This window comes from Penicillium atrosanguineum (assembly GCF_028827265.1).
Source record: "Penicillium atrosanguineum strain IBT 20685 chromosome Unknown utg000003l_segment0_segment0, whole genome shotgun sequence".
Lineage (NCBI taxonomy): Eukaryota > Fungi > Ascomycota > Eurotiomycetes > Eurotiales > Aspergillaceae > Penicillium > Penicillium atrosanguineum.
The window spans coordinates 1,040,096-1,067,619 of record NW_026623135.1 but is presented as its reverse complement, the minus strand read 5'-3'; the positions used below and the strand labels follow the sequence as shown (position 1 = coordinate 1,067,619).

The 27,524-nt window shown below is 52.8% G+C and overlaps 6 protein-coding genes across 6 annotated transcripts; 2 read left to right on the top strand and 4 right to left on the bottom strand.

Annotated features, from left to right (window-relative positions):
* Positions 1-518: 518 nt before the first annotated feature.
* N7443_003811 (putative transcription factor (Snd1/p100)) lies at positions 519-4,563 on the bottom strand (the record flags this gene model as incomplete). The annotated part of the gene is made up of 6 exons (XM_056883867.1): positions 519-3,035; positions 3,177-3,460; positions 3,647-3,703; positions 3,742-3,990; positions 4,043-4,222; positions 4,551-4,563. The coding sequence occupies 6 exons, from the start codon at positions 4,561-4,563 to the stop codon at positions 519-521; spliced, it is 3,300 nt and encodes a 1,099-aa protein (XP_056742145.1).
* Positions 4,564-5,369: 806 nt separating this feature from the next.
* N7443_003810 (sedoheptulose-7-phosphate:D-glyceraldehyde-3-phosphate transaldolase TAL1) lies at positions 5,370-6,532 on the bottom strand (the record flags this gene model as incomplete). The annotated part of the gene is made up of 4 exons (XM_056883866.1): positions 5,370-5,990; positions 6,053-6,336; positions 6,398-6,409; positions 6,475-6,532. The coding sequence occupies 4 exons, from the start codon at positions 6,530-6,532 to the stop codon at positions 5,370-5,372; spliced, it is 975 nt and encodes a 324-aa protein (XP_056742144.1).
* A 795-nt stretch (positions 6,533-7,327) lies between these two features.
* Positions 7,328-15,091, bottom strand: N7443_003809 (Beige/BEACH domain protein; the record flags this gene model as incomplete). Its single annotated transcript, XM_056883865.1, has 5 exons — positions 7,328-7,357; positions 7,426-11,633; positions 11,693-12,137; positions 12,188-12,555; positions 12,625-15,091. The coding sequence occupies 5 exons, from the start codon at positions 15,089-15,091 to the stop codon at positions 7,328-7,330; spliced, it is 7,518 nt and encodes a 2,505-aa protein (XP_056742143.1).
* A 1,032-nt stretch (positions 15,092-16,123) lies between these two features.
* N7443_003808 (S8 family peptidase) lies at positions 16,124-17,755 on the top strand (the record flags this gene model as incomplete). The annotated part of the gene is made up of 3 exons (XM_056883864.1): positions 16,124-16,489; positions 16,564-17,502; positions 17,558-17,755. The coding sequence occupies 3 exons, from the start codon at positions 16,124-16,126 to the stop codon at positions 17,753-17,755; spliced, it is 1,503 nt and encodes a 500-aa protein (XP_056742142.1).
* Positions 17,756-19,315: 1,560 nt separating this feature from the next.
* On the bottom strand, positions 19,316-20,156 carry N7443_003807 (uncharacterized protein; the record flags this gene model as incomplete). Its single annotated transcript, XM_056883863.1, has 3 exons — positions 19,316-19,812; positions 19,887-20,013; positions 20,091-20,156. The coding sequence occupies 3 exons, from the start codon at positions 20,154-20,156 to the stop codon at positions 19,316-19,318; spliced, it is 690 nt and encodes a 229-aa protein (XP_056742141.1).
* Positions 20,157-21,131: 975 nt separating this feature from the next.
* N7443_003806 (uncharacterized protein) lies at positions 21,132-26,210 on the top strand (the record flags this gene model as incomplete). Its single annotated transcript, XM_056883862.1, has 2 exons — positions 21,132-21,196; positions 21,296-26,210. 2 exons carry the CDS (start codon positions 21,132-21,134, stop codon positions 26,208-26,210), a joined length of 4,980 nt encoding a protein of 1,659 aa, XP_056742140.1.
* Between the last annotated feature and the right edge of the window lie 1,314 nt (positions 26,211-27,524).

Genomic DNA, 27,524 nt, shown 5'->3' with positions numbered 1-27,524 from the left:
GTCGGGATATGTATGGGATCGCTGCCCCAGAGAAATCGACGATGGTGGAGATGTCGGGGAGGAAGGGCGGTCAGCTGAAATCTTTGGGTCCCTTAAAGACCCTGCGGCAACCAGATTTCGGGAGTCCGAGACAACGGGTCGACTTGGACTATCGATTATCAAGGATACTCGATTACTATTTTAGAAAATGTTACTTGTTGAAAGACAGGTATATTGTTAGATGGGGTCTGCTACATTCATATCTTAATCTGATCGAACTAAAGTTAATCGGTGGGGAGTGTTGGCGATCGACGACGCTCACGAACTGCAGGGGCAAACCCACTTAGGAAGAACTATGCGTGGATCCTAGAGATTAGAGGGTAGTGGAAGATAGATAATAGCATATTAAAATGGCATTGTGCTTAGTGCCGTAGCACATGATATTTTCGTCTCAAAGCCGATCCCAAATATTGTACAGAATGGTGCCACCTCATCCCATACTTTTCAAAATAGATACAGATAAATTCTCAGCTTCAGATTTAGTCTTCGGTCAGATCACCATACTCCCACATACCGAGGCGCTCGGCCTTGGCATCATCCTCGAGCTCACGCAAGGTGTTCAGGGTATCAATGGAAGCACGCTCCCATGCCTTCAGCTTGCGGGGAACCATCGCCATGCCCTCGGAGACAATGTCGGCGTTAATGCTCTGGTCGAGGCTCTTGGAGTTGGCGGGGTCGAGGAGAGTGACATGCAGAGTGCCCTCGGGATCAACGTAGTCGACGTTGGCCACGAGCTGACGGTCGCAGGTGTGGTCGGTCACGAAAGCAACAGCGTCTTCGAGGTAGTCGGGAGAGGTAGGGAACTGCAGGAAGGAGAGAGCGGCATCGACGGCCTGGGGGCGCAGAGCCTGGCTTGTGAATTGGGGCTGGGTGAGAGGACGCAGGCTGCTCCAGGGCAGAATCTCGGAGTTACCGAAGTCGATGTAAACAACCTCAGCCTGCTCCTTCTCGCGATCGTTGCGGCGAACCTTGGCGCGGTACCAGTCACCGTCTTCGCTGAATTGAGCCGCAACCCACTCGCCGGCCTTGGGAGGACCGGGCAGAGGGGTGTCGTTGGCCTTGTTCAGGTGGAAGGAACGGAACGCGCTCATCAGCTCGGTGAGGGCGCTTGTACCGGAGCCGATCTGCTGCAGCTTCAACTTTCCAGAGGCCGGGTCAACATAGGTGACGGTCACGTCGCGGTAGTCCTTGCGGCGCTGACCGGCAGCGGCTTCACTCTCGTCGCCGCCGTTAGCAGCCTCCGACTCCTCGGCCTCAGCAGCCTCCTTGCTAGGATCCCAATCGTGCCAGAGACCCTTGCGAGCATCCTTCGCCCGTTGCTCGGCAGCGACGTACTCGTTGGCGTGGCCAGACTGCTCAGCCGAGTATGCGTGCACGGTAGCAAAGCCCTCCTCCAAAAGGACCTTGGTGAAGTTCTCCTTGTTGATGTACAGGGTTCCAATGAAACCACCAACCTTGTCGATAGTCTCAACATCGATCTCAACGTCGCGCTGCATGCAGCGACGGTTAGCCAAGTCGTGGGCCTCTTGACCAAACGGCTCGCCAGCCTCACCCGGCCCGCGGGCAGATCGAGGGGCACGAATGCCCGAAAGCACGAGAGTCAACTTGGCGTTCTCGCGGGGAACAATAACGGTGAAACGAGAACCAGACTTGACAAAGTCGACAACTGCGGGGATGCGCTTGGAGCGCTGCAGGATACCAACTTCCAGCTTCGCCTTCTGGACACTCTCGGAGTAATCCACAATCTGCTTGGCCTTGGGAGCCTTGGGGGACCACATGCCCTTGGTCTCCTTCTGTGCCTCGGCCTCAGCGGCCAACAACTCATCGTAGTAGGGAGCACGGTCGTTGTCGTCCATACGGTGACGGATCACGGACGCATATCCGGCCTCAACCAGGGCCAAACCAACATTGACGTTGCCCTGCATGACAGTAGCAACCTCACGCTCCTCGAAACCCTCGTTGGCGGGCTTCTTACCATCAACGGTAACCTTAACAGCCTTGGCAATGACACGCTTGCGGAGGAACTCCTTGGCCTCTGCGGCGAAGGGAGCCTGCTTGGGGTCAGAGGGCTTGGGCTGACGGATGCTGGTAAGGCTGATCTTCTTCTCCTGGCCGGCCTTGTTGCGGATGAAAATGGTATCGGCGTTCAACACACGGGTGACAGTGTAGTCAAGAGCGGCAGCACCACTGCTCTTGGGAGCAACGTGTCCGGTAAAGACACCCTTGCGGGCAGCCTTTGCGCCGAGCTCAGCTTGGCGGAGAGAGGCCATGTCACCACCAAGCATGGTAGAGTGGTGATCCTGACAGCGAGCCAGACCAGCATCAAGAAGGAATCGAGAAATGTTGCCCATGGGGTGCAGCAGAGTAGCGACCAGCTGGCCCTGAGGAGTAACACCAACCAAGCAAATTTTGACCTTGCGCTGCTGCAGACGAGACTCAACAAACTGAAGAGCCTCTTCGCCGAAAGGCTCACCAGCCTGCTCCTTACCCTCCGCAGTTGTGCGCTTCGTCGAGGGCGCTCTCACACCAGCCAAAGCAACCAAAGTCTGCAGGTGCTCCTGTGGGGAAAGCAGAAGGCGCAAGATGACACGATCACCATTCAGGACTTTCTCAACAATACCCTCCAATTCATTGTTGCGGTACCGATTCACCAAAGCCTGGCCGTTGGACAATTCATAAGAGGTCTCAATCTGACCATTGTCCTTGCTGGACCAAACACCCTTGCCCTCATTCTGAGCGAGCGACTCAAGAGCCCGCAATCGCTCCAACAAAGCCAAAGTCTCCTCCGAATCATCAGAGCGCTTGCCCGCCTCCTCTCGAACACGGGTCCATCCCTCCTGAACACTGATATCAGGAAGCTGGGCGTCGAACCCGGGCAGCTTGATGATACCGTACTCGCGCTTGGCGCCGGTGGGAATGGTATAGACGACGTGGAACTGAACGACCTTGCCGACAAGGAGCTCACGGAGGAATTCACGGGAGTGGAAGCCGTAGGCCTATAATTGGTCTGAATTAGTTTACCTGCATTTCCTCCGAGCTAGCTCAACAGCTCAACAGCTCCACGGTGCACCCAAAGTTCAAAGCAACCCTGTGGAATATCTGCCGAAGGAGCCAATTGGAAAGAAACAAGTACCTACCTCATCACCCTCTCTCCTTAATCTCGGTGCGGACACATAGGCCAGACTCAAGATGCGTTCTTGTGAGGGATTAGTGACATGCGACAGCACAACCGTGTCGCCCGACAGGACGGACTTGACGCGGGCTTCGAAAGGCATTGAGGGAAAACAGGCACTGGCCACCGGTGGTAGCACAGATGACAATGATGAAGAAAGAAAGAATAGAAAGGGGAAGAAGGGACGGCGATAAGAAGGGGTTCGGAGTCGAAACGTGGCCGGTGTTTGTGGGGAAAGCGGTCTGGGCGCTACGGGGCCACACCAGCGTGTAGCACATTGGACGCCGGTGAGCTCTACGGCGGATCAAGGAGGAAGTACAAAGTACGAAGTGGAAGTGAAGGGGGCATAAATTGCAATTGACATTCATTCATCCTAGCCAGGTATTATCCTGAACTTTTCATCTCAACAGATGGGGGATAACAAGACCCAACTACAGGCGTAAATTGGACCATTAAGCAGCAATACCAATGACACCTGTGAAACGTTAGTTTCTGTAGAACTTATCCAAATGATAAACCAATCAACTCACCGCAGGCGGGACGGAGACCAGCGCTACCGGTCTTCTTGGACTCCTCGGTGCCACCCCTGCCGAGATCATCGGTACCGGCGTGGACGACCAGAGTACGACCGAGAACGCTCTCGGCACCGATCAGCTTGACAAGCTTGTCCTGCATGGAGCCGGTAGCGTTGCCCTCGGCATCGGTCTTGAAGTTGCCAAGGTCACCGACGTGGCGCTCGGAGTCGGTGGGAGCACCGTGGGTCTTGCCGAAGGGGTTGACTATGGCATATTAGCTGATCACTCTGCACATTGCTAGACCTGCAGGACGTACAGTGGGGGCCAGCGGAGGTGCAGCCGTTGGTGTTGTCACCAAACTGGTGGACGTGGAAGGCGCGCTCGGCGTTGGCGTCGTGGCCGGTGATGTTCCAGGAGACGGTGGTGGGGGAGTTCTCGTCGGCCTGCTCGAAGGTGACGGTACCAGCGATCTTCGCGTCTCCGCGGAGGACAGCAACTGGGTCGGGTTAGTTTATAGTTCATTACTCATCGTCCATCGTCCATAGTCCACGCTATGGGGTCTATGCTTCCGGAAGGCGGGTAGCAGGGGTGGCCCGCATGCCCGAGATGATCTGAACCCAAGCCTGGGGATTCAACAGCAAATGAGCTTGAACATATGAAGCTGAAGCTGAAGCTGAGTACCCTGATGGACAGAACAGTGGAGAGGAGGAAAGCAGCCGATAGGTCCGCAAAGGATCCCAAAGTGCTCGAATGTGCTCATCCCAAGGTCCTTGCCGGGTATCGAGGTATTGAAGTATGGTTGGGTATTGGTATATTGCACTTACCAGCCTTAACCATGATGATGGGATTGATGAGTTCTTAAATTTTTTAAAAAAATTTCGAGTACAAGTATCTGAGGAGAAGAAGGAGAAAAGCACAGGAGGCGGGCGATGCAAAGATAATAAAGCGGATGATGTTGACGTGACCCATTACCGGGAAACACTTAGCTCATGTATCGGTACCTGATTTGACCTATAATTTACGTGTAAAAATAAGTACCGATACATGATTACCGCGCCGAAACATCCCCCACCTTCCTAAGCGGGCAGCTTTTCGAACGAGGGGAAATGACATAATGCCGCTGAGAACCTCTGCGAACGTAACCATGATAGCAACTGTATCGAGAATTGCCGGACTTATCAATCCTAGTCGATCATTCCTCCCATTCAATGCCTCTTTTGCTTCCCTGGGTACATCCTTCTATCCACGTCGGTCCACGGGTGCACCCTCGGCTGTCACACGCCGTCACACCGTGTCCCCAACGGAGGCCCTGCGGGGTTCATCTTTCGTTCCTAGTCCGTCCTGGTGAATAAGCCGACCAGCCCAGATCCTCGCGCAATCACAGGGTCTCGGAACCTTCGGCCTTTTTCCTGCCCGCCACCGGAAATTTGCACGGAGCTTCAAACCTAGCTATAACTCGAGTTTCCTAGGGTTCAAAGGGTTCAAAGGGTTCAAAGATTTTAATTTAAATCATGAAAGATTCATCAATTCGTATCTACCCATTCCACAGACATTTTGGAGATCGCCAATTTACAAAGAAAGTCTGTAAAACAAAAGAAAAAGCAAGAAACAGGAAGAAATTAATAAGCCTCAAGCCCGATCACTTAAGCCTGGATCTTAGCCTTGAGGAGATCCTTAAGGGTGACGGCATCAGCAGCGAACTTGGAGATACCCTCACGGAGCTTCTCAACGGCCATAGTCTCCTCGTTGAAGTCGAAGCGGAAGTCAGCCTCCTTGTGGAGGTACTCGCGCTTGGGAATGTTGAGAGAGTGGGCGTCCTTAGCGTCGAGCTTCTGGGGGACGGCCTCGGTGGAGTTGAAGAGGTCCTCCAGAAGGTTGGGGGAGATGGTCAGGTAGTCGCAGCCGGCAAGCTCGGTGATCTCGCCAGTGTTACGGAAGGAAGCACCCATGACAATGGTCTTGTAGTTGTGCTTCTTGTAGTAGTTGAAGATTTCCTGGACGGACTTGACACCGGGGTCCTCCTCGGCGGTGTAGTCGCGCTTGTGGGCGGCCTTGTACCAGTCGAGGATACGGCCGACGAAGGGAGAGATCAGGAAGGCACCAGCCTCAGCGGCAGCGATGGCCTGGACCAGGGAGAACATCAGGGTCAGGTTGCAGTTGATGCCGTGCTTGGACTGGAGGATGTGGGCGGCCTTAATACCCTCGTAAGTGGAGGCGATCTTGATGAGGATGCGGTCCTTCTTGATGCCGACCTCCTCGTAGAGCTATTGGAAGATGGGGTTAGCAGGCGAAGATACAATTACCACCCCCAGCGAGTTCCACGTACCTTGATGATCTCGAGGGCCTTGTTAACGGAGAGCTCGGTGCTGAAGGACAGCTTGGCGTCGACCTCAGTGGAGACCTTGCCGGGGATGATCTCGAGGATCTTCTTGCCGAACTCGACGAGGAGACGGTCCAGGGTGGCGTCAACCTGGTCGTCGATGGAGCCACCCTTCTGCTTGCCGTAGGCAACGGCGGCATCGATGAGAGCGGCATACTCAGGCTTCTTGGAAGCAGCCAAGATCAGGGAGGGGTTGGTGGTAGCATCCTGGGGCTTGTACTTGCCGATAGCTATGGCACGTTAGCAATCTTCAACCTATCGCCACTCGTAGCGGGATTCGATAGAACATACTGGCGAAGTCACCTACATTGCGCGTGTTAGTGGGGAGCTCGATGCATGCAGGTTGATCGGTGATCGGTGAAACTTACCAGAGTCGCAGACCACGACGGTGCCGGTGGCCTTGAGCTGTTCGAGAGAGGAAGACATTGTGTGAAGATGATTTTAAGAGAAAAGATGGATGGATGGGATAGGATATGGTCAAGAAAGAGAACGGGAAAAGGAGGAAAGTGGCGGCACGAAGGTATTTAGAGGCGGGGAGCCATGGACTGGAAACGCTGAGCTAAGAGTACATGCGTTCCGTATGGCGACCCCATAGTGAACACAAGTACCAGAAGGTGGGATGCCGAGTGGGGCCCAATGACGCTGCACAATGAAATCACCGGAGTCACGACCCCTCCAAATTTGCCTGTTTCCGTGTCAAGGAACGCCAATTCCACCACCTTCCGAATGGCTCCCCCTTCCCTGCAACCACTTCGAATCTTTTGTCGAACTACGTAGAAGCATCTGCCATGGAATATCCCGTCTTCTGAATATGACTTCATTCGAAACCAGACGATTCCCAACTCTCAATCGCGGCGCAGTGTGCTCCGAAAACACGCCAACCGGAGTATGGTCGACCGGCCAACGGCCCACTGTAGTACGGGGCTGCATCCTGCTCACCGGGGCCCGGTTAAATCTCGATCTACTCCGTCTTGTGAGGGTGACCCGTGCCATCCGTACCCATGCTAATTGATGCCATAATATTGCGCTATTTATGCTGAGGTTCAAATAAAAGTGGGGGAAAGAATGCGGAGGGGACAAACCCCAAAGTCCCCCATGAAGAGAAGAGAACGCCATGCTCTTCCCACTTGTCTAGGTTTTGCGGTGAGGAAGTCGAATTCCACGTTGCGTCGTCTGTTCAGTAGCCGGCCCGCGCGGGAATTGGAATTGCGGGATCAGGGATCAGCGCCGTTGAATACAGTTCCACTCATACTAAAGACCGGAATTAGCGCTGTGTCTTGTCCTCAAAATAGGGCATCAACGATTTGGGAAATACTAACCACTCGGCCTGCCTCATCCCCGGTATAAACCACCTGGGGAAGGGCTAAAATGCAGCTGATCCCGACGGAGATATTAGCTCCATTGTCGCGGCTGCTGTCTGTATGATGTAGTTGTCGGATGAGTTCCAATTCGAACCGTCCTCCACGTATGGCCTTGCTCCAGATGTTCACGACACCGCGGCTGTGGCCAGTAAGGACGAGCTCGCGTTCCAACCATTCATTTTGAACGCCTTCGTAGAAGACACATGATAGAACGTAGTCATCAGCTGAATCGCACACTGGTTGGTCAACAAGAAGCTCTCCGTTAAGTGTATACATGGTGATTCGTTTGCCTCGACAGACAATGACGTCGCCAGTAACGTCGTTGATTCGGGCACAGTCGACGATCCCATTAGCGGGAAGCGCTCGCACGAAGCATCGTCTGTTCAGATCCCATAGCATGATCTGGCCATCGCTGGATGCGGAAAGTAAGGCACTGAATGAGCGCGAGACTGCAAGTGTGGTGACCGGAGCACGGTGACCAAAGAGCGATCCAATGGGCTGGAGGTCAACAGACCTAGAGCCTGCTGTGACCGTCCAAAGGGAGATTGTACAGTCTGTTCCACAGGTGATGAGTGTACGTGAATCGGCAAAGCTAGCATGGGAGAGCTGTCCGATATGGAGGTGTTCGAAGTGACCAAGTAACTTGCGACTATCCGTGGCATAGAAGCGTACACTGCCATCAAAGAAGCCCCATTCCATGTAGTGGTCGAAGGTTGGTGGGACGTTGAGTCTCAAAGCAGCGGTGCAAAGTAGACGATCTTGCTTCATCGAGAGAGTCGACACTCGCTCCTCGATATCAAGAAGTGAGAGTGGCATCTGGGTCAGGGACTCCGCAAGTGTATCCAGTCGGGGTGTGCGGTACCGCTGATCTTCACGCTGAGCATGGGTCCGCTGGAAAATTTGATGAGGCGTTTGTCCGAAGTTGTGGATGATACCAATCGTAGCCAACTTATCCACTGGGTCGTCGATAGCATCCAAGTCTTTGGCACCCTTGTAGGACAGATGGTGGAAGACATTGACAGCTTCAACAGCAGCCTCACCTTTCTGCTTGCTGCCGAAAACAAGATCAATCCAGTGATGAAGGTTTTCGGACACGTACGGACTCTCCAGTGCCTCGCGGTGCTTTTCAGTGAAGATCTTCGGGTCACCCTTAGCCCAAGGCGGTAGCTCAACCGAGTCGATGGTTGTTGTCATGTTCTGGAGAAGACCGAAGTCGTATTTGTTGGAGTTCACTAGGAACTCGGGAAGGTAGAAGAATTCAGGAATCAATTCTCTCACATCGGACATGTTGCTTCGCGATGCAGACTCCCATGCTTTGCGGATGGAGTAGAAAAGTCTGTCGGCGTGGTCGAAAGTGCCGCCCTGGAGAAGAAGATATGACTTGACGAATGGCTGCAGCCGAATGAGGTACGAACTGACGATCATGGCCGAGGAGTAATGAGTTCCATAGTGGAAGGGCGGAGCATTGTCATCACCCATCTCTGCAAATGCATTGTATCGCTCTCGGAACCCAGCCTCACGATCCGGTGTCTGACAACCCATGGGCTTCGACAGATCACGGAATGTCTTCGGGTTGGTCAAATCGAGCTCTTCGCTGGTGTAATCGGCCAGAACCCATGGGAAGACAGGGTACTGGGTCAAGTCGTTGAAAGTTCGTCCAGCAAGCGTGTTAATCAACATGAGATAGTGGAAGTTGGAGATCTCACCCCGAAGCCATTTGCGTGTCGCCGGGTTTGATGCCTGGTGACCAAAGACGCTAGCAAACTTCGAGCCGAGAGACTGTGGCGCATCTTCTTGGCTGCGTAGGGTCTCGTAGCGCCAGATGTCCTCCGGCCGCGAGTGTCCTGCACTTCCTGTGACTTGCGGTGCTTTGGCACCAAGCTGGTTACTAAGGTCGTCTCGGACCCGTGGAGAGAAGAAGGTCAAGAGATAGCTTGTACCATCCGTGAAGAAGATTTCCAATGCCACATCTCGGAAGAGGAAACGACGTTTAGAGACGCTGACTAAATCGGACCACTTCCAGCTTCTTGTCTCATGCTCTTGGGAGCGGCGGTCGTTGGACTCCCGGCCCGCAATCATTCGCACATACGGATCTCGTTCCTCGGATGGAGCTTGCCAGACGTTAACAATCTCGCCATCTGCCCGTTGGAAAAAGCCGTCCAAAATGTAGATGCAGTCTTTCCCGATAATCAAAAGGCCTTCCACAGCCTCGAGACCGATGATTCGAGACAAGTTGCAAACATTTTGAACTTGGTCACCTCGTTGCAGAGACCTCATCACCTTCCGGTTCTTGTCTTCGTAGTCTTCAAGCTCGAACTTCGGATCATCGATCATCTCGAAATTCTCTTCGAGCATGCTACGGGTATCAGCGTCGGCGTCGCCATCTTGACCATCTTGTTGTTCAAGATCTCCCACGGAATCGGGTTCGGCTGTCAAGCGAGTCGGTGTTGATGGTGCCTCTCCTTCCGACAAGGCGCGCATGCGAGTGTCAATCTTGACTGCAGGTGGCTCAGAAGCCTTGCGTTTTGGCCGATACTCTTGTCGTTCACCAGACTCATCAGGCACCACACGCAGTCGCATACGACTGCGACCCTCAGTTTGATCAAGTCTCCATTTTCTCTCCTTGTCATCTGCAAGGAGACCACCCGGTCGTCGCAGATCCAGCAAAAGCGTCGAGAATGCGGACCACATGAAGGCAGAGTTGTCCTGCGAATCCTGCTGTGATCTCTGCGACTTCAAGAACTCAGATGCCGAGATGTTCGAAATCCAATGGGGCAAAGTGGCATCATGCTTACGAATCACTTCTTCATCAAACTTCTCCAGATGAATCCATTGCTTGAGCCTGTCTTTGCGTTTCGAGATGCGGTTCTTGGCAGAATCCTCACTCTTTGCGTTCTCCTCCAGAACGAATGCATCCCAGGATCGAGACATGATGCCGAAGAACAAAGTATCAAGATCACTTCGCTGGTCGTCAATCCAGTTTAAGAATGACTCATCTTCCAATCCTACGAGAGAATCAAAGCCTTCCGCGAGTCTACGCTGGAGCGAGACAGGTCCATTGCTCAAAATGACAGTCATCTCGTCCGGCCGTTGCACGAGGATCACTCTCCAGAGACTTGCTGCCGCCAGACGGACGTCATGGTCATTGCTTACCAGCTTGGTGTAAAGTAAATAGCAAAACAGGTGGAGGTATTTTGACTGGGTCTCAGATGCCGAGAGAAGAACCACCTGCCAGTAGTTCAGACGCTTCAATACAGAGAGGGCTTCTCCATCTTCCGCATCTGATAATTGGAACAGAACAACTCTATAGAGAGTTGACTGCAAAGTCGCAACTGCCTGGCTACAAAGCCGAATGCTCTTCAGAGGTGAGATATCTGGTCGTTGAAGATACTCAAGAATGGACCCAACACCTTCCAGTGTGACTGCCGCCCCATCCATGAACCAACCCTCATAGACCGCCTCAGCCAGGTGGGTAGCAAAGCGGCCAAGATTTGTCAGAGTTCGAGGTTCTTGGAGAAGACGGGGTTTAGATGAGGGCAACTCCTTCAAAGTCGACAGCAGGCATTTGAAAATCCACGAATTAAAATACGCTTGTTGTTCAATGAATCCTGGCGGCGTTTTGTGATACAGCCCGAGCCCGGAAAAGTCTTTCCGCTCCAGCAATTGATCCTCAAAAACGGCGAGAACCAGTCCGAAGATGGCCTTGACAAGCGGATGCTCTGGTACAGCGCCATTTGCAGTGAATTGGGGATCAATTACACGGTGGATGCGCGCGCAGGAGGGCTGGTGTTTTTTATCGGAAGAGACAAGAATGAACGATCCGCGACGCAGGTTATCAGTACTCTCATCGGGAGGACTGCTTGAGAACTCGACGGTGGAGGTTTGCAGGTTTGCCTGGATATTGGCAGTACTGGAACGTGGTCGTAAAACTAGGTTGCTCTCGTCAAAGCTAAGCCCGCTATACCGAGAGTTCATCTCAGTGTTGGGGCTGACGGCATCTGACCCTACAACAGCAGGGTAAAGAATGGCCAGAAGTTCCTGGACATAGTTGGACTGAGCTGTGAAATCCCGGAAGACTTGTGACTTGGAGCGTGCCTCTGCCAAAAATTGGACAACGGAGGTCAAAAGCGAAAGTCCGTGCTTTATTTGGTCCGTCAAGGCGACATCTATCACATAATCGTTAGTGCATTAATGCAACAATCCAGACTTCATGGTCGAAACTTACCGGCCAGGCTACAAGAAGACATCTTAGGGTGGGCTGAACTGGAGCCATCTGACGCTGAGGCACCTTGATCAACTGCGTCACTTGCCAGAACAGCACTCTTCAGTCCAGTCTTGAGCATCCCCATGATCACCGGCAGCATTTCAGGATAGACAATCTGCAAATCCCCACCACCTAAGAAAAGGTTTCGGAGTTCCGACACCTCAAAAGAACGGTCGAGGTCCAGAAGAGCGATGTCTCGGCCAAACAGAATGGACAAGCAAATGGGCCACAGAACAGGTATATTCCACCACCGTCTCAGGTGATGGCTTAAGACTGTGTATCCGCCATTCTTTTCAGAAAACTTCTTGCTATAGCCACTCCCATGGACAACTAGAAGTCGGGCCAAGATCTTGGATGCAAGAACCACGATTTCAGGTTCGTCTTCGCATGAAAGGTACAAAAGCCACTTTTTGTTGTCAGTGAGAATTACTGCGATTGCTGCTGTTTACGACTTACCTTGTTTGTGACCGCCTTGGCAAATTTCTTCAGCGGTGCAGGATCAATAGGGTTACACAGTATGGAAGCATACAAGCGCATCATCTCTTTCCCTAGGGCAATCGCTGATATGTACTTAGCAGAGTCTGAGGATTTCGATGAGCCTGGTCGGGACGACGCCGGTGCGAACCGAATACTTTTCTTTTTCTGGAGACTGGGAGGTGATTTTGGCTTGTGAAGTGCATAGGTGATAGCTAAGGCCAGAGAGCGGAGGAGATCGGGGGACAAGTTACTCTCAATCAATGATCGGAAGGATGATAAGCACGGTTCGAGTGTCTCTTGCGTCAGTTCACCGGTCTTCAAGGTCTCAACAAGTTTCTTGTTCACGCCTATTTGTTGGTCAGCTTTCGTTCCAATTCCTCAACCAGTCTTCGGGGTATTGAGACGAAATTACTCACGCATGCGACCAAGCCGCCTTGCGTTGAATCGGCGGTAGTTGCTGTCCGTGGCAAATACCCGGAACTGCGAATAATACAATTTGAGCAACGGGAGTTCTCCGAGCCGCCAGATATCCATGTCCACAAGGAGAATTCGATAAGCAAGGGGATTGGTGATGATGGAATGGTTTGGGCGCTCAAAGTCGTATCCCACAAATGCAAGCGTGAGACGCAGCAAATCGAGAGTCAATGCATTTTGCTCTTCGGGGCTGCATCCAAGCGCAGTCGCTCGATTATTCCCAGTGAAGTTACCGGCAGTAAAGCCAAGCTTCTCGCGCAAGAGGGACGCAAGAATGCCGTAGCCGTTCTCTCTCTCCATGGCCTCACTATTCCGCCAGTTGTCTTGAACGGCCTCGTAAAGCGCCTCCACGGCCAGACGAGTTGTTTCCGCAGTGTTTGCTGCCTGTATTAGACTCAAATGCACGGCAGCACAGCCACCCAAACACCAGCTAGCGTCGTCCAGTGACCTTGGAACAGCAATAACGGGATCACCAGTCAGAATGCCAACTCCCTGTGGTTGTGTTAAGCCATCATTGATAGCTGGAGTAGCTCCGTTTATGGCGACGGCATTTCCACCGGCTTTCGTCAGTTGGTGGAGGCTTTTTGCTGCCTGTCGAGACAGACTTTTGATGAGTTGAGATTCGTCAACATTGTTGCTATCGTCATCGTCAAGTACTGCAACGGGGGAAACATTGATCAAAATGGAGCTCTCGCGAACCAGTGTACTAGCTCGGCGTCTAATGGCAGTGACAATATCAGAAGACTCCTCTTTTCCGGGATGAAGGTGCTCATTTCGGAGGTTAAGAGTGGCAGAGGCTTTGTATGTTTGGAACGAGCCCAGACAGTCTTGGAAGTTTCCAAAGTATCGAGGACCCAGATTGTAGAAGACTGCCACCATATCATCACTGAATGCCTCGTCATAAAGGATTCCATTTGCAAGTGACCACCGAGAGGTTGAGACACCCTTTCCAAGACGCATGGCTAAATCTTGGGGTGTTCCAAAGAATGCTTGGATTCGCGGAGGCCGGGTTGGATGATTACTGACAGGAGTGGAAGGGTAATCAATCTTTAACTGCTCCACAAATTCACCATCTATGAAGAGAGATGCTCGGGAGGATGACGAAAGCTTGGGTTTTTTGTGAACAAGGCAAATGTGATACCAGCGACCTGACTCAAACTTGGCCGACTTGAACCGAACACTAGGGCGTGTTCCACGGATTGAAGTCTGGAGGATGAAGTTGCGAGTGTCCTTCTCTAGATAAGCCAGAAGAAAGCATGTCTGACTGGCATCAAATGCGCCAAATATTGTAGTGTGGGTGTTCAGATCGAATTCGTCGAAGCGGACCCAGGCTGCCAGGGTGTAGCCAGCAGATGCGTTTGGTGGGAATGGACGACTTAGGGTCGCAAATTCCACAGAACAAAAGCCATGCAGAGACAAGTCAAACTGTATTGATGGAGGCTCTTTGGAGTATTTTAACGCAGAAAGAAGGAATTTGAGTACTTTTGAACTTTCGTGAGCTCGGCGGTACAGAAGCACAGCATCATCCAAGCTGCTCATGCCCTGAACGCTCAGATAGCGAGCGAGATCCTGGTAAAGGGCTTGTTCGGCATCGGACCGGCCGTCATCGAACAAGAGCGGAAGAATAGACGTCAACATTCCTGTGCCATGCAAGGCTACCACGTTTCTCCGGGATTGTGCAGCTAATTGGCAAAGGCATGCGGGAAGAGCGAGGCGTAGAGAATCGTGCCCCGAGGATGAGTGTGCCAACCAAACACGGATCATTGGACCCAGAAGCTCTGCCACCTCCACGGTCTCGGCAGACCCCAAAATCTGACCCGCTGTATCCTGAAGTTCCTTTGAAGACTCGGTCTTATTCTGAAGCTTTGCACACAGTGTTCCAAATACACCTGCAACTGTTTCCTGGCACAAAGCGGCCGCAAGGACAGCACCGTAGAGTTGTTGAGCATCGCTTTCGGCTTGATCTATCTTTCCGGCCAGCAGGTCAAGAGTTCTTTCGAGGACAGCAATTCCACCCCCAGCGACCCTGCGAGCAAAATATCGTCGGTTACCAAAATGGTCCTTCAATCCTTCGGCCAGAACTCCCAAGACATCCTTGTAGATCCCCAGCAAGCTTTTCCTGTCATCTTTAGATAGAGCCTCGGCATCGTACAGCTCCACTAGCTGGTCGGCGAGGTCCAGCAATGTCTGGAAGCCTGATAGGTGCCGGAATGCATCTTTGGCGGTCCGCGGGCGTGCGTCATCGATAAAGGTATGTCGGAGACGGAGGAGGGGTTCGGTGGCCGCGAGCGCCTGGGGAAGGGTGATGGCATTGCCCGCACCGAGGCCCTTGAGCTGGTCAACGGTGGGCGCAAGCTCGGCGGCTAGTCGCTCGGTCGATCCGGATGGCGAGGGAGGAAGTGGAGGCATTGCCAAATCTTATCCACTGATCCGATGGCGGATAACCACCAGAGACCGTGATAGCGCGATTGGCGAGCAGATTGAGGCGGTCTGCATGTGTTGTGCTTTAGCGGGTCCAGTCAAGACACGACATGAGAACAAACACCTCGAACTAACGCAACGAATAGGGCCGGTCCTGCTTGCCACAAAAATGTGAACGTATCAACGCCGGGGAGATGATATCAGGTGACAAGTCTTGAGCGAGGGGGCTTAGCGGACGCCCGTCAGGCACTGGCAGGCAATTTTAGGCCAGGTTAGGCCAGGTTACGGCGTCAGTGGGTTACGGGATCGTCGTTTCGGATGATAAGACACACGATAAGCCTACGGTTGGTCCAGGGAAGTGTGGAGTATGCTGCCTAGAAACCAGTGCGCTGAGCCCTGACTGAGGTGCGTGGTTATACGAACTATGTACACTCGCGTCATCCGAGCAGAAGCACGCGACTTCGGAGGACGAGTTGCCTTGGAGATCGTCCCAGAGTTTCATGTCCGTGCCACCCTACATAGAGCCAGGTACCCGACGTAATGCAGGGAATGGAAGCTATCTATCAGTATCCTACGGTGTAGCTTAGTTCTAGCTGTTCAGTCACAAGGAAATGATGAAGATAGTGAAGATCGCCCGATAAGAGAACCTTGGAAGTCACGCAGCAGGAGCCTTGTTCCGGGGGCGCCTCCTCATTACAGTACGTGACAGTACTATCCACCCCCGGAGTAAATGTCTCCACCGCGTAGCCTTTCCTACGCTGCAGATCGACGCTCGGCGGCAATCGACTGGTCATCCGATGGGGTTTCCGTACGGTAATCGCTCCGCTTGCATCATCCTTCTCCGCCTGCCCTTTCGTCTCCCCTTGATAAGCTCTCTCGTTGACTCTTACCTCCTCCTTCTCCTCATCTCCTCCTTCCTCCTTCCTCCCCTTCCCATCCAACTCTCTCTCTATCTAACTTATCCCATTATTATCCCAGTCTCTTTCGTATTTCCTGTGTCGTACGAATCTATCCGCCATCATGAAGGGCTTGTTTGGCCTGGCGTTGCTTCCACTGCTCACAGCTGCCTCACCTATGGTAGTGGACTCCATCCACCACGGGGCAGCTCCTATCATCTCCTCCACCAATTCCGAGGAGGTTTCTGATTCTTATATCGTTGTGTTTAAGAACCATGTCGACCAGTCGGCTGCGGCCGCTCACCACAGCTGGGTGCAGGACATCCACACCACCCAGGGCCGCACGGAGCTGAAGAAGCGATCGCTCTTCGGCTTTGAGTCCGATGCCTTCCTGGGCATGAAGCACACATTCCACGTGGCTGGTTCACTGATGGGTTATGCCGGTCACTTCCACGAGGATGTCATCGAGCAGGTTCGCCGCCACCCGGATGTAAGTAGCTCAGCCTGCCAGTTAACCACCGGCAATTCGGATGATAAACCATTGCTAACATTCCTCGGTATTAGGTTGAGTACATTGAGAAGGACTCTATCGTTCACACCATGGCCGACCCCGCCATTGAGAAGGGTGCTCCCTGGGGTCTGGCCCGTATCTCCCACCGGGACAGCCTCTCCTTCGGTACCTTCAACAAGTACATCTACGCTGAAGAGGGTGGTGAGGGCGTTGATGCCTACGTGATTGACACCGGTACCAACACCGACCACGTTGACTTCGAGGGCCGTGCCAACTGGGGCAAGACCATCCCCGAGAACGACGCTGATGAGGATGGCAACGGCCACGGCACTCACTGCTCTGGTACTATCGCCGGTAAGAAGTACGGCGTTGCCAAGCAGGCCAACGTCTATGCTGTCAAGGTGCTGCGCTCCAACGGCTCCGGTACCATGTCCGATGTCGTCAAGGGTGTCGAGTGGGCTGCCGAGGCTCACATCAAGAAGGCCAAGGATGCTAAGAGCGGAAAGGTCAAGGGTTTCAAGGGCAGTGTCGCCAACATGAGTTTGGGCGGTGGTAGCTCTCGTACCCTCGATCTCGCTGTCAACGCTGCCGTTGATGCTGGTATCCACTTCGCCGTCGCTGCTGGCAACGACAACGCCGATGCGTGCAGCTACTCCCCTGCCGCTGCCGAGAAGGCCGTCACTGTCGGTGCCTCCACTCTGGCTGATGAGCGTGCTTACTTCTCCAACTACGGAAAGTGCACTGACATCTTCGCCCCTGGCTTGAACATTCTCTCTACCTGGATTGGCAGCAAGTACGCCGTCAACACCATCTCCGGTACCTCCATGGCTTCTCCCCACATTGCTGGTCTGTTGGCCTACTACGTCTCCCTGCAGCCCGCTTCCGACTCGGCCTTCGCTGTCGAGGAGATCACCCCCAAGAAGCTCAAGAATGCTCTGATCGCCGTCGCTACCTCCGGTGCCCTGACTGACATTCCCTCCGACACCCCTAACGTAAGTTACGTACCAAACGATTGACTCTATAGATATATGACTGACATAATTCTAGCTCCTCGCCTGGAACGGTGGTGGCTCCTCCAACTACACCGATATCCTCGCCAAAGGTGGCTACAAGTCCGGCTCCACTGGAACCACTGTCGAGGACATTGAGACTCGCATTAGCGGTCTCGTCAACAAGGCCGAGAAGGTCATTGACCAGGAGCTCGGCGCCATCTACAGCGAGATTAAGAAGGCTGTTATCGTCTAGAGTAGACCTCGGACCAGGTCCTGTCTGTGACGGGACTTTACACATGGGCATTTGGATGAAGGATTAACGGCGCAGATCATATTTCGTTTGGCTTTATCTCATTTTCGTTGTTTTGGGTGGTCCACGCATCCCCTGCGTACCAGACTGTCGCTTCTCTCCTTACCACTACGTATTATATTTGTCGACATCCATATATTTCAACTCGATTTAGAACGTCTATTGGGTTTACATCCAGGCCTTTGACTATATTCGTAGTGCGAGTATTGTACTACACAACTCGATTCAGTCTAGTAGCGTAATGTAGCTACAATAGCTAATGTATGCCCGGCCACCTAAAGCACATCCTTGGGCCGGCGCACGTCGGTCTGCGTCTCCACGTTCCAACACCACTCCCCAGCCTACTTAGCTCTCTCCTGTCTTGTAAAGGCTCACTTTCATCGGTGGACTTCTTTTTCAACTGTGCACCAGTCTTGGGCTGTTCCACAAGGCCCACAGCAAGATCAACATGCTTCTACAGAACCATCTCCTGAACATTCTCATGAGCATGAACAACCAAGTGGCGCTCATCACCTTCAACTCATCATCAATCTCTGCCTTAATTCGATCTCCAACCCCCTTTACCTTAAAATCTGTCACAACCTCACTCATACTGCTCCGGTATATATATGCTGTGGTTGTTTATATACAATTGGGAGGTTCTTTTACTCCGATATAGGCCCGGCTAGGTGCGTTGTTCGCATTTAAAGTGGGTTGCGAGGAAATAGCAAGTTAGTTCAACGTTGTAGATATTGAATCTCCTTCGATGATGACTAGGCTTCTTTGCATCTCGTCATCGCATGTAAGTACAGTGGCCAGATATGCTCGTGAGGAATACTAATTGTGGCGATATATATCGGTCATGCTCTATCGCGATAAATGCCGTCCAGCTCATCGAAGGATCAAATTCATAATGGTGGCCATAAATGTATTTGTAGAAGCTGCTTTCAAGGAGTTGTCTGGGGCTGGGATGGCCCTTGAATGTCCACTTTACGTGGTATCCGGCGCCAGGGCATGGCAGCCCCTGCAGTCCGCTAGTTTATATTGAGCAAGGACCAAGTCAAAACATTATTGATTTTGGTTGGTCACTATTGTAGGCTACCAACACAAAATATATCGACCCCGTTACTCCTCGATACGGAATCTCAGCATACGCATACTCGAATGCGTATGCGTATGCTGAGATTCCGCCAAGATGGATGGATCCAGAGTTCCAAAAAAAAGCGTGGGTGAGATCAGGGTTATTACTCGGGCTAGCCTTAAGATCTTGTGCTACAGCTTGAAGAGCGCCGCATCTGACGAAAGACAAAGTTTATAATATTATCTGAAAAATTGAAATGCTAACCAAGGTAATGCCCCTTCCAAATCGCCATGAATGCCAGCATATCAGCGAAAAGAAACCATGCTAAACCGGATCCACGATCTGCGCCGTGAATGCTATGCTGTCTGTGAAAAAGAGTAGAAAAAAATCGAAAATCTGTAGTGTGATGTGGTGATATGTAGGGCGGGGAAGGATGTATTCGCTTAAAGAATCCTGTCGTCCATTTCATCGTCGTCGTCATCGTCGTCACTTCCGGTAAAATGATCCATATCCATGTCCGAGTCGGAGTCACTCCCACCGAAGGGATCGCTGTCGTCACCCGACTCAGCCCAGAAGTCCTCATCCTCCTTCTCCACGATTTCACGGGACGATGCGTCTTGAATCAGAGTCGGCATTTCGAAGTCGACTGGCCGGTGTGCCTTTGATTCTTCGACGTTGCCTTTGACTATGGAGCGGAATCTGTCTGGATCGTTCCGGTAGATTACGGCAGCGTCGACGTTGGCAGGGGACGAGACCTCGGCGTCATCGAGGAGGGAGAGGATGGAGATGAGGACGGACTCGACTCGTTGGGCGGGAGACCAGCGTTCGGCGGCAGATTCACCGGACATTACGTCTTCGCCTGGCGGATGAAGGATGGAGATGCATAATTTGCCGTCGGGGTAAATGTTGGGATGGTATATGGGCACAAGAAAGCGGAACTCTGTATAGCATTGTATTAGTGATCCTGTGTAACATGTACGCCGCCATTAACGGAGTCCTCTACAGTGAACTTACGGGGAGGGCTGTAAGGGTAGTTTGAGGGGAAGGTCATAGTTGCTTTGAAGTACCCGCCGTAGTATAGGGAGTCCTCGTTGAGGACAACGAGGGCGACGTCCCATTTAAAGATGTCGTCATTGTGAAGCTGAGCACCGAGCAAGAGTCAGTACTTGATCTGAGGGGTATTCAAAACAGGATCTCCAAACGCGGCGTGGAACTCACTTCGACGTTGACCCATTTCTCTTTGCTCAGGGCACGGAACTCGTTCATGAGGATGCGTTCCGCCATAGTCGTGGAGGGAGGGTACGGATGATGCGAGTCGGGATCTCACAGGCCGGAGGGAAGTGGAAAGGGAAGGGGAGGAGTAAGGGAAGGGGAAGTGGAAGTGGAGAGCGGAGTGATGATGTCGGGGCGCAAAAGGGCAGGCTTCGCGAACGTTCAAGGAATCGGGCAGCCTCCGGTGGCAAAGGAGCACGATTCTTCCCGTCAGGCTCGCCACAAATAACCAAAGAACTTCTCCTACTTGCCTGTTCTATTTCCCCTTCCCCCTTTCCACCTAGGCAACTAGGCCTAGGCTATAGGCACGAGATCGATCATAAAACGGGGCAGACCAAGGCGAGCGCTATCGGTGGGGAACTTGGCCGCGATAAGGAACGATCAACGCTGCAACGAGTCATAGGATTAACTTCCATCTTCCGACCTGCACATTGGTAGATTGGAGTTTACAGTAGGCCCCTAGGGCCTGATGTAAGACTACTTCGAGTAACTCTTAGGTCAATCGTAGTATGTAGACGGATCTCGTACCTGAGATACTTGCTCCACCACGCAAACGTGGTGGCGGCGCATGTCACCTTGAGGTTTTACTATCGGGAACGGACCCTACGGTCCACCGCCGGGTTTGGTCGAGATCTCTACCCTAGGTACAACCTAAGCTCTTCTTCTCCCCCCACTGTCCTCGTCTCCTCCCTCAACCTCTTTGCCGTGGATAACCCCGCCTGCTCTCCCTTGATCTCATCCTAGGCTCTCCCCGACGGCCCTCGGTCCTCCAGAGCCAGAGCGAAAAAAAAAAACGCTTCACTTCCAGTTTCGCTCCGACTGCAATGCTAGCCTCGTCCTGCGTGCTAGTGGAAGATTGTTGCTAGACCCGGGGTGGTGGTCATATTAATACCTGTTGCATCGCCTATTTCTATCCTCGCGACTTGCTCCTGCTACTGCTGTTCGGGAGAGCTATCCTAGCCGTTCACATTCTGCTCCCCGCAGATCATGCTCCCGCAATGCACCGGCCCCGTCTGGGCCATCGATGACCTCTCCAAATGCTTCCAGCGCAAGTGAGTCTTCGCATATTCCCCTTTGCTTTGCCGACCGGCACCAAGTCCGTCGGAGACCGTTGAGGCCCCGCGCGCCGGCTAATCATTTTAATCGGCTAGTATCTTGCAAATCACGCTTCCGCTCGCGGTCTGCGCTATCTCCTTGCTTTTGATCATCGTCCGTCTCGCCCATCGCTTCACAACTAACCGCAAAGGTGTCGCTTACAAAGTCCTTGCAAACAATGGCCCCGAAGATGACGTTCCCAATGGCCACGAAAGCGAGTCCGATCCCATACTCCTCCAGGCCGTGCAGAGCGAACAATCACAGTTCGAGGTCGATCGCCCGCGTGGAGAAGTCACCATTGTCGCCATCGAAATCGCCTCGCTGATCGGCCTGGTCGCGATTCACGTCGTCGGCTTGACCACAGACGGCTGGGGCCGTCATGGAGCCGTTCCTGCGACAGCCGGTTTGATCTCATGGGGCTACATATTGTTCTTGGTTTTGGTTCGCCTTCTACTGTCCACCATGGATATTCTCACGGCTCCCAGACTCTGGACCCATACCGCCCTGTTGTATAGTGCCCAATGGCTGTTGAACATCATGGTGTTCCGATCTGCCATCATTCACCCGATTTCACATCACGCCATGACCCTCAGTAGCATTCAATTCGCCCTGAGCACATTGCTTCTCTTCATTGCCCTGACTACCCGTCGAGGCAACAAGCCGGTCCTGGTCGAGCATGAGGAGGGATTAGAGCCCCCGCGACACCCCATGGCTAGTCTTCTGTCTCTTGCGACTTTCTCCTGGCTCGATCCGTTGGTCATGAAAGGCTACCGACAGCCTCTGGAGCTGAAGGATGTCTGGAACTTGACTCCGTCCCAGAAGGCTGCCACGGTCCTGACGGACTTCCGTAAGAGGCAAATGAAGGGTTCATTGGCCTGGAAGCTGATTCGATTCTTCGCCTCGACTATTTTGATTCAGGGTGCCTGGACCATCTTCGCCAATCTGTTCGTTTTTGTTCCGAGTATGCTACTTAAGGCCATCCTTGAATACGTCGAGGACCCCCGTTCGACAACTCCTAATGCGGCCTGGTTGTACGCCATTCTTCTCTTCTGCTCCGCTATTGTCCAGGGTGTAGCCGACGGCCAGGCCCTGTTTATTGGCCGAAAGATGGGTGTTAAGATTCGCGCCATCATCATTGGTGAAATTTACTCCAAGGCGCTCAGACGTAAAGCCGGTGCGTCCATGGAAGCCACTCGCAAGGTCGTCGAGGAACCTGCTGCATCAAAGGACACAAAGCAGAAGAAAAGCAAATTCTTTTCCTTCGGTCGTAAGAAGAAGGACAACAATAATAATGATACCGAGTCTGGCAAAAAGCCAGAATCTGATCTGGAGGATGCCAACGTGCAAGCCAATGTCGGTACCATCATTAACCTGATGGCCATCGATTCGTTCAAGGTCAGCGAGGTTGGCGCCTACCTTCACTTCTTGTGGGCTAGTGTTCCGGTGCAAATTATCATGGCCATCACACTCCTCTATAAGATTATGGGCTTCAGCTCTTTTGCTGGCATCGCGTTGATGGTCCTCATGTTGCCCATTAACCTCTTCATCGCTCGGCAGTTCAACAAGGTCCAGAATGCGATCCTCAAAGGCACCGATGCTCGTATTCATGCAACCAACGAGGTTCTTCAAAATATCCGCATCATCAAGTACTTTGCCTGGGAGCAACGGTTCCAGGATATCGTCAATGAGAAGCGCAAGGCCGAGCTCAAGTCCCTGCGCCGTCGCTATATTCTTTGGTCTTCCGCCGCTACCGTCTGGTACGGAACACCGATCTTGATCACATTCATGTCCTTCTTCTTATACACCGTCGTTGAGAAGAAGCAATTAACCCCGTCGATCGCCTTCCCTGCCTTGTCGATGTTCTCGCTCTTGCGTGTGCCCTTGGACCAGCTTGCAGACATGGTTGCTCACGTCCAGGAATCAAAGGTCTCTCTTGATCGTGTAGATAAGTATCTGAACGAGGAGGAGACCGGAAAGTATGACCAGCTACGTGATAGCAGTGTCTCCGATGGACCGGCCAAGATCGCTCTAGAGAAGGCTACCTTGTCCTGGAGCACTTCCGGCCCTCGGCCGCAGCCCTCTTCTTCTTCCGATGATGGTGCTGATGCCTTCCGTTTGATCAACATTGATGTCGACTTCCCTGTTGGTCGTCTCAGCATTGTTGCTGGTCCCACTGGCTCCGGAAAGACATCTCTCCTCATGGCCCTGCTCGGTGAAATGAAACTTATTGAAGGCCGTGTCCATCTTCCTGGAGGCATGACGAGCCGTGCGGATCTCCCCGTTGACCCTGCAACTGGTTTGGTTGACAGTGTTGCGTACTGTGCCCAGGAGGCCTGGTTGGTCAACGCCACTGTCAAGGAGAACATCATTTTCGCATCCCCTCCTGACGAAAAGCGTTACCGCGCTGTCCTCAAGGCATGTGCTCTGGAACGCGATATTGAAATACTCGATGCTGGAGACCAGACACTGGTCGGAGAGAAGGGTATCAGTCTGTCCGGTGGCCAGAAGCAAAGAATATCTCTCGCCCGTGCTGTCTATAGCAGTGCTCGCCATCTGCTTCTGGATGACTGTCTTTCTGCCGTCGACTCTCACACAGCCAAACATCTCTTCCGTCAAGCTCTTACTGGCCCTCTGATGTTGAACCGCTCTTGCGTTCTGGTGACCCACAACGTTGCCCTCGCTGTCCCCCAGGCCGATCACGTTGTCGTCCTGGAAAATGGAAAAGTCGCTGCTCAAGGTCGCCCCGATGATGTCGCTGCTACTGGCGCCCTCGGAGACGAATTCTTCAAGTCCCGTCCTGGCTCTCGCGCCAGTTCTCGTGGTCTCTCGCGTGCGCCCTCGGATCGCGAAGAGGACAACGCGGACGAATCCACAAATGGAAACGCAAACGGAATTGCCAACGGAAAGAAGGATGAGAAGACAGAGTTGGCTGAGAGCAAGGCCACTGGCAGTATCAAATGGTCAACTGTTATCATGTATCTGCGCTCCATGGGTTCAGGATACTACTGGGTTTTAGCCGTTTCAATCTTCTGCATGCAGCAACTTGGTTCGGTGTCGACTAATATCTGGATTCGCCAGTGGGCCAACGCATACCACACTGCTAGTGCTAACCAGGAGGATGTTGGTAGCTATGCCGCTGCAGCTCACCTCAAGCCTCCCACATTCAACGTTGGCAGTGTTTCCAAGGTGAGCACCTGGGTTCCTCAGCAACTGAGCTCTCGCTTCTCAAGCACTGCCGCAGATGGCGAGGTCAATGTGGGTTACTACCTCGGTGTGTATGCCCTCCTCGGCATCCTGTATATCGCAATCTCCCTGAGTCGGGAGGCTGTGTTGTTCTGGGGCTCGCTTCACGCATCCTGGAAGATCCACGATCGTCTGCTCAAGGCAGTCATGCACGCCAAGTTCCGGTTCTTCGACTCTACGCCCCTTGGTCAGCTTATGAACCGATTCTCAAAGGATGTCGAGTCTGTCGACCAAGAAGTTGCTCCTGTCGCCATCGGCATGCTTCACAGCTTGGCTTCCGTGATCATGATTGTCATTCTCATTTCTGTTATTACTCCTGGTTTCTTGATTGCGGGTGTGTTCATCACTCTCGTGTACACTGCGCTCGGTGCCGTCTACCTGAACTCTTCTCGTGATCTTAAGCGTCTGGAGTCTGTGCAACGCAGCCCGTTGTACCAGCAGTTTGGCGAAACTCTTAATGGTATTGTGACTATCCGTGCCTATGGTGATGGTCCTCGCTTCATGGTCGATAACCACCGCCGCATCAACGCTTACAACCGCCCTCACATTTATCTCTGGGCTAGTAACCGCTGGCTTGCTCTGCGTGTCGACTGGACTGGTGCTCTGGTTTCGTTCTTCTCCGCAACCTTTGTGCTACTTAACATTGGCAAGATTGATGCCGGTGCCGCTGGTCTGTCCCTGACGTACGCGGTGACTTTCACTGAGAACGTGCTTTGGCTTGTCCGCCTCTACTCCGAGGTTCAGCAGAACATGAACTCCGTTGAGCGAGTGCGTGAGTATCTGGAGGTTGAGCAAGAGGCAGCCCCTGTTATCGAGGAAAACCGCCCTACGACCGACTGGCCTAGCCAAGGTGCTGTCGACTTCAAGGGTTACACTACCCGCTACCGTCCGGACCTCGATCCCGTGCTCAAAGAAGTTTCCTTCTCTGTGAAGCCTGGTGAAAAGGTTGGTATCGTCGGTCGAACCGGTGCGGGTAAGAGTTCATTGGCTTTGGCACTGTTCCGTGGTTTGGAGGCCGAGAAGGGCCAGATTGTGATTGACGGCGTTGACATTGGCGCAATTGGATTGCGGGATCTCCGTGAAGCAATCACCATCGTGCCTCAGGATCCCACCCTGTTCACGGGTACTATCCGCAGCAACCTCGACCCCTTCGGCCTGTTCAACGACGCCGAGATCTTCACAGCCATCCGCCGTGTCCACTTGATCGGCTCCGGCGCCTCTGGCGCCACCACGCCCGCAACATCAAGCACATTCACCGCCGTCGAGGGCAACGGCATGAACGGTAGTACCCTCTCCGTCGCCGATAACAAGAACATCTTCCACAACCTGGATAGCCTAGTCTCCGAGTCTGGCTCCAACCTCTCCCAAGGCCAGCGCCAACTCCTCTGTCTCGCCCGCGCCCTCCTCAAGAAACCCCGCGTCCTAATGATGGACGAAGCCACCGCTTCAATCGATTACGCCACCGACGCCAAGATCCAAGAGACCCTGCGCGAGCTCCGCGACAGCACAATCATCACAATCGCCCACCGTCTCCAGACAATCATCGACTACGACAAAGTCCTCGTCCTAGATCACGGCCGCGTCATCGAATTCGACCACCCCTGGACCCTGATCACCAAAGAAGGCGGCCTGTTCCGCAGCATGTGCGACAACAGCGGCAATATGGATGTTCTCCTCGACGGAGCCAAGCGCGCGTTCGCCGCCAAGCGTCTTGTCGACGACTCCTAAACCACATGCCACGTGTCTGTCATTCCCTATTTCATATTTCCTATCCGCGTACATATTCCTGTCTGGTATCTCCGCATTTGGAGATTGCAAAAAAGAGTTCCCATGTAATTCCCACAATCCATTTGTCCGTTATAGGCGGTTGTTCTGCTGTCTTGTCTTGCGTTGGTCATTTTTAGTGGCCATTCGTTTTCCTTCATTCTTCATGGCGTACATGGACATCATCGCTTTACCGACCATTTCCCTTTCCCTTTCCCTTCTGCCTTGTTTCAAGGATTACCGTCAGCTTTTCTCATTCTTGTAACCCTTGCTTTTCCGGCTCTGGACGTGTTCTGATCGAGAAATGGCTTGGGCACTTTATGTGTCGCTAGATAGACAATGGGGAATTGGTTCTGATTTACATGTATGTGCCATTCTGTAGAATTGTATTTGTGTAGCTTGCCTAGATCACTCTATAGATGGATTGAAAGTCAATTGGTGTGGAGAACGTAGTGAATGTATCGATTCGCCCCTGGGCCTGACCCAAATTGTACCTAGCACGAGCATAAAGTCTGCATAACGTTGCTTGGTGTCCACCCAGAGAACCACAACTCGTCATCTTCTTAAAATAGTTGATATATTCAAAGACAAGCGTAAAAGGAGTTTCGACCCCTGAGCTCGCACGCATAGGGGGTAAAATTCATCCATCAGTGTGTGTGATTACAATATACCCGACACGTAACTTAGTAATAGCACAGGCTGAACATCGAGCCTAGAATTCCATTTCAGACCGTGCCGATCGTACATAATAGGATCTTGCTGGTGCCTGCTGTTTGCATTACCTGAGCCGAGTAATTTGGGCGCCAAGGTGGATCTGGTACTGTCGCCTGACGTAAGACGACACGGACGCCGATCGCGCGTGGCGTATTCGGATGGCTGGGAACGAGCTCAGGCGCGAGGGATGCCTGAATCTCACATCTCACATCCCATGGTGGAGTAGGAGGGCGTGGTGCATCGGATTGAGGTCGCACGATGAAATTATCGCCACGAGGAAAAAGCGTGATCACGGGCGATCTTAGAGCTTTCAGGCAATAATATCTTAGGTGGCTTGGCATCCATATTAAAGAGTGCTGTTTTGCTACCCGCGCTGCCTAATGAAGCTCGGCACTTGGCGGACAAAAACTTGAACAGTGCATCAAATTGAGCTGGCGTAATGCTACCCGAGAAACTGATCCTCAGACATATTGTAGCGCGAGGGGAATGTTTCGGTGCATTGTCCCATCTGCACAAAACCCACACCGACTAGGAGACTCGTGCGACAGCCCTTGCCGCAGACTC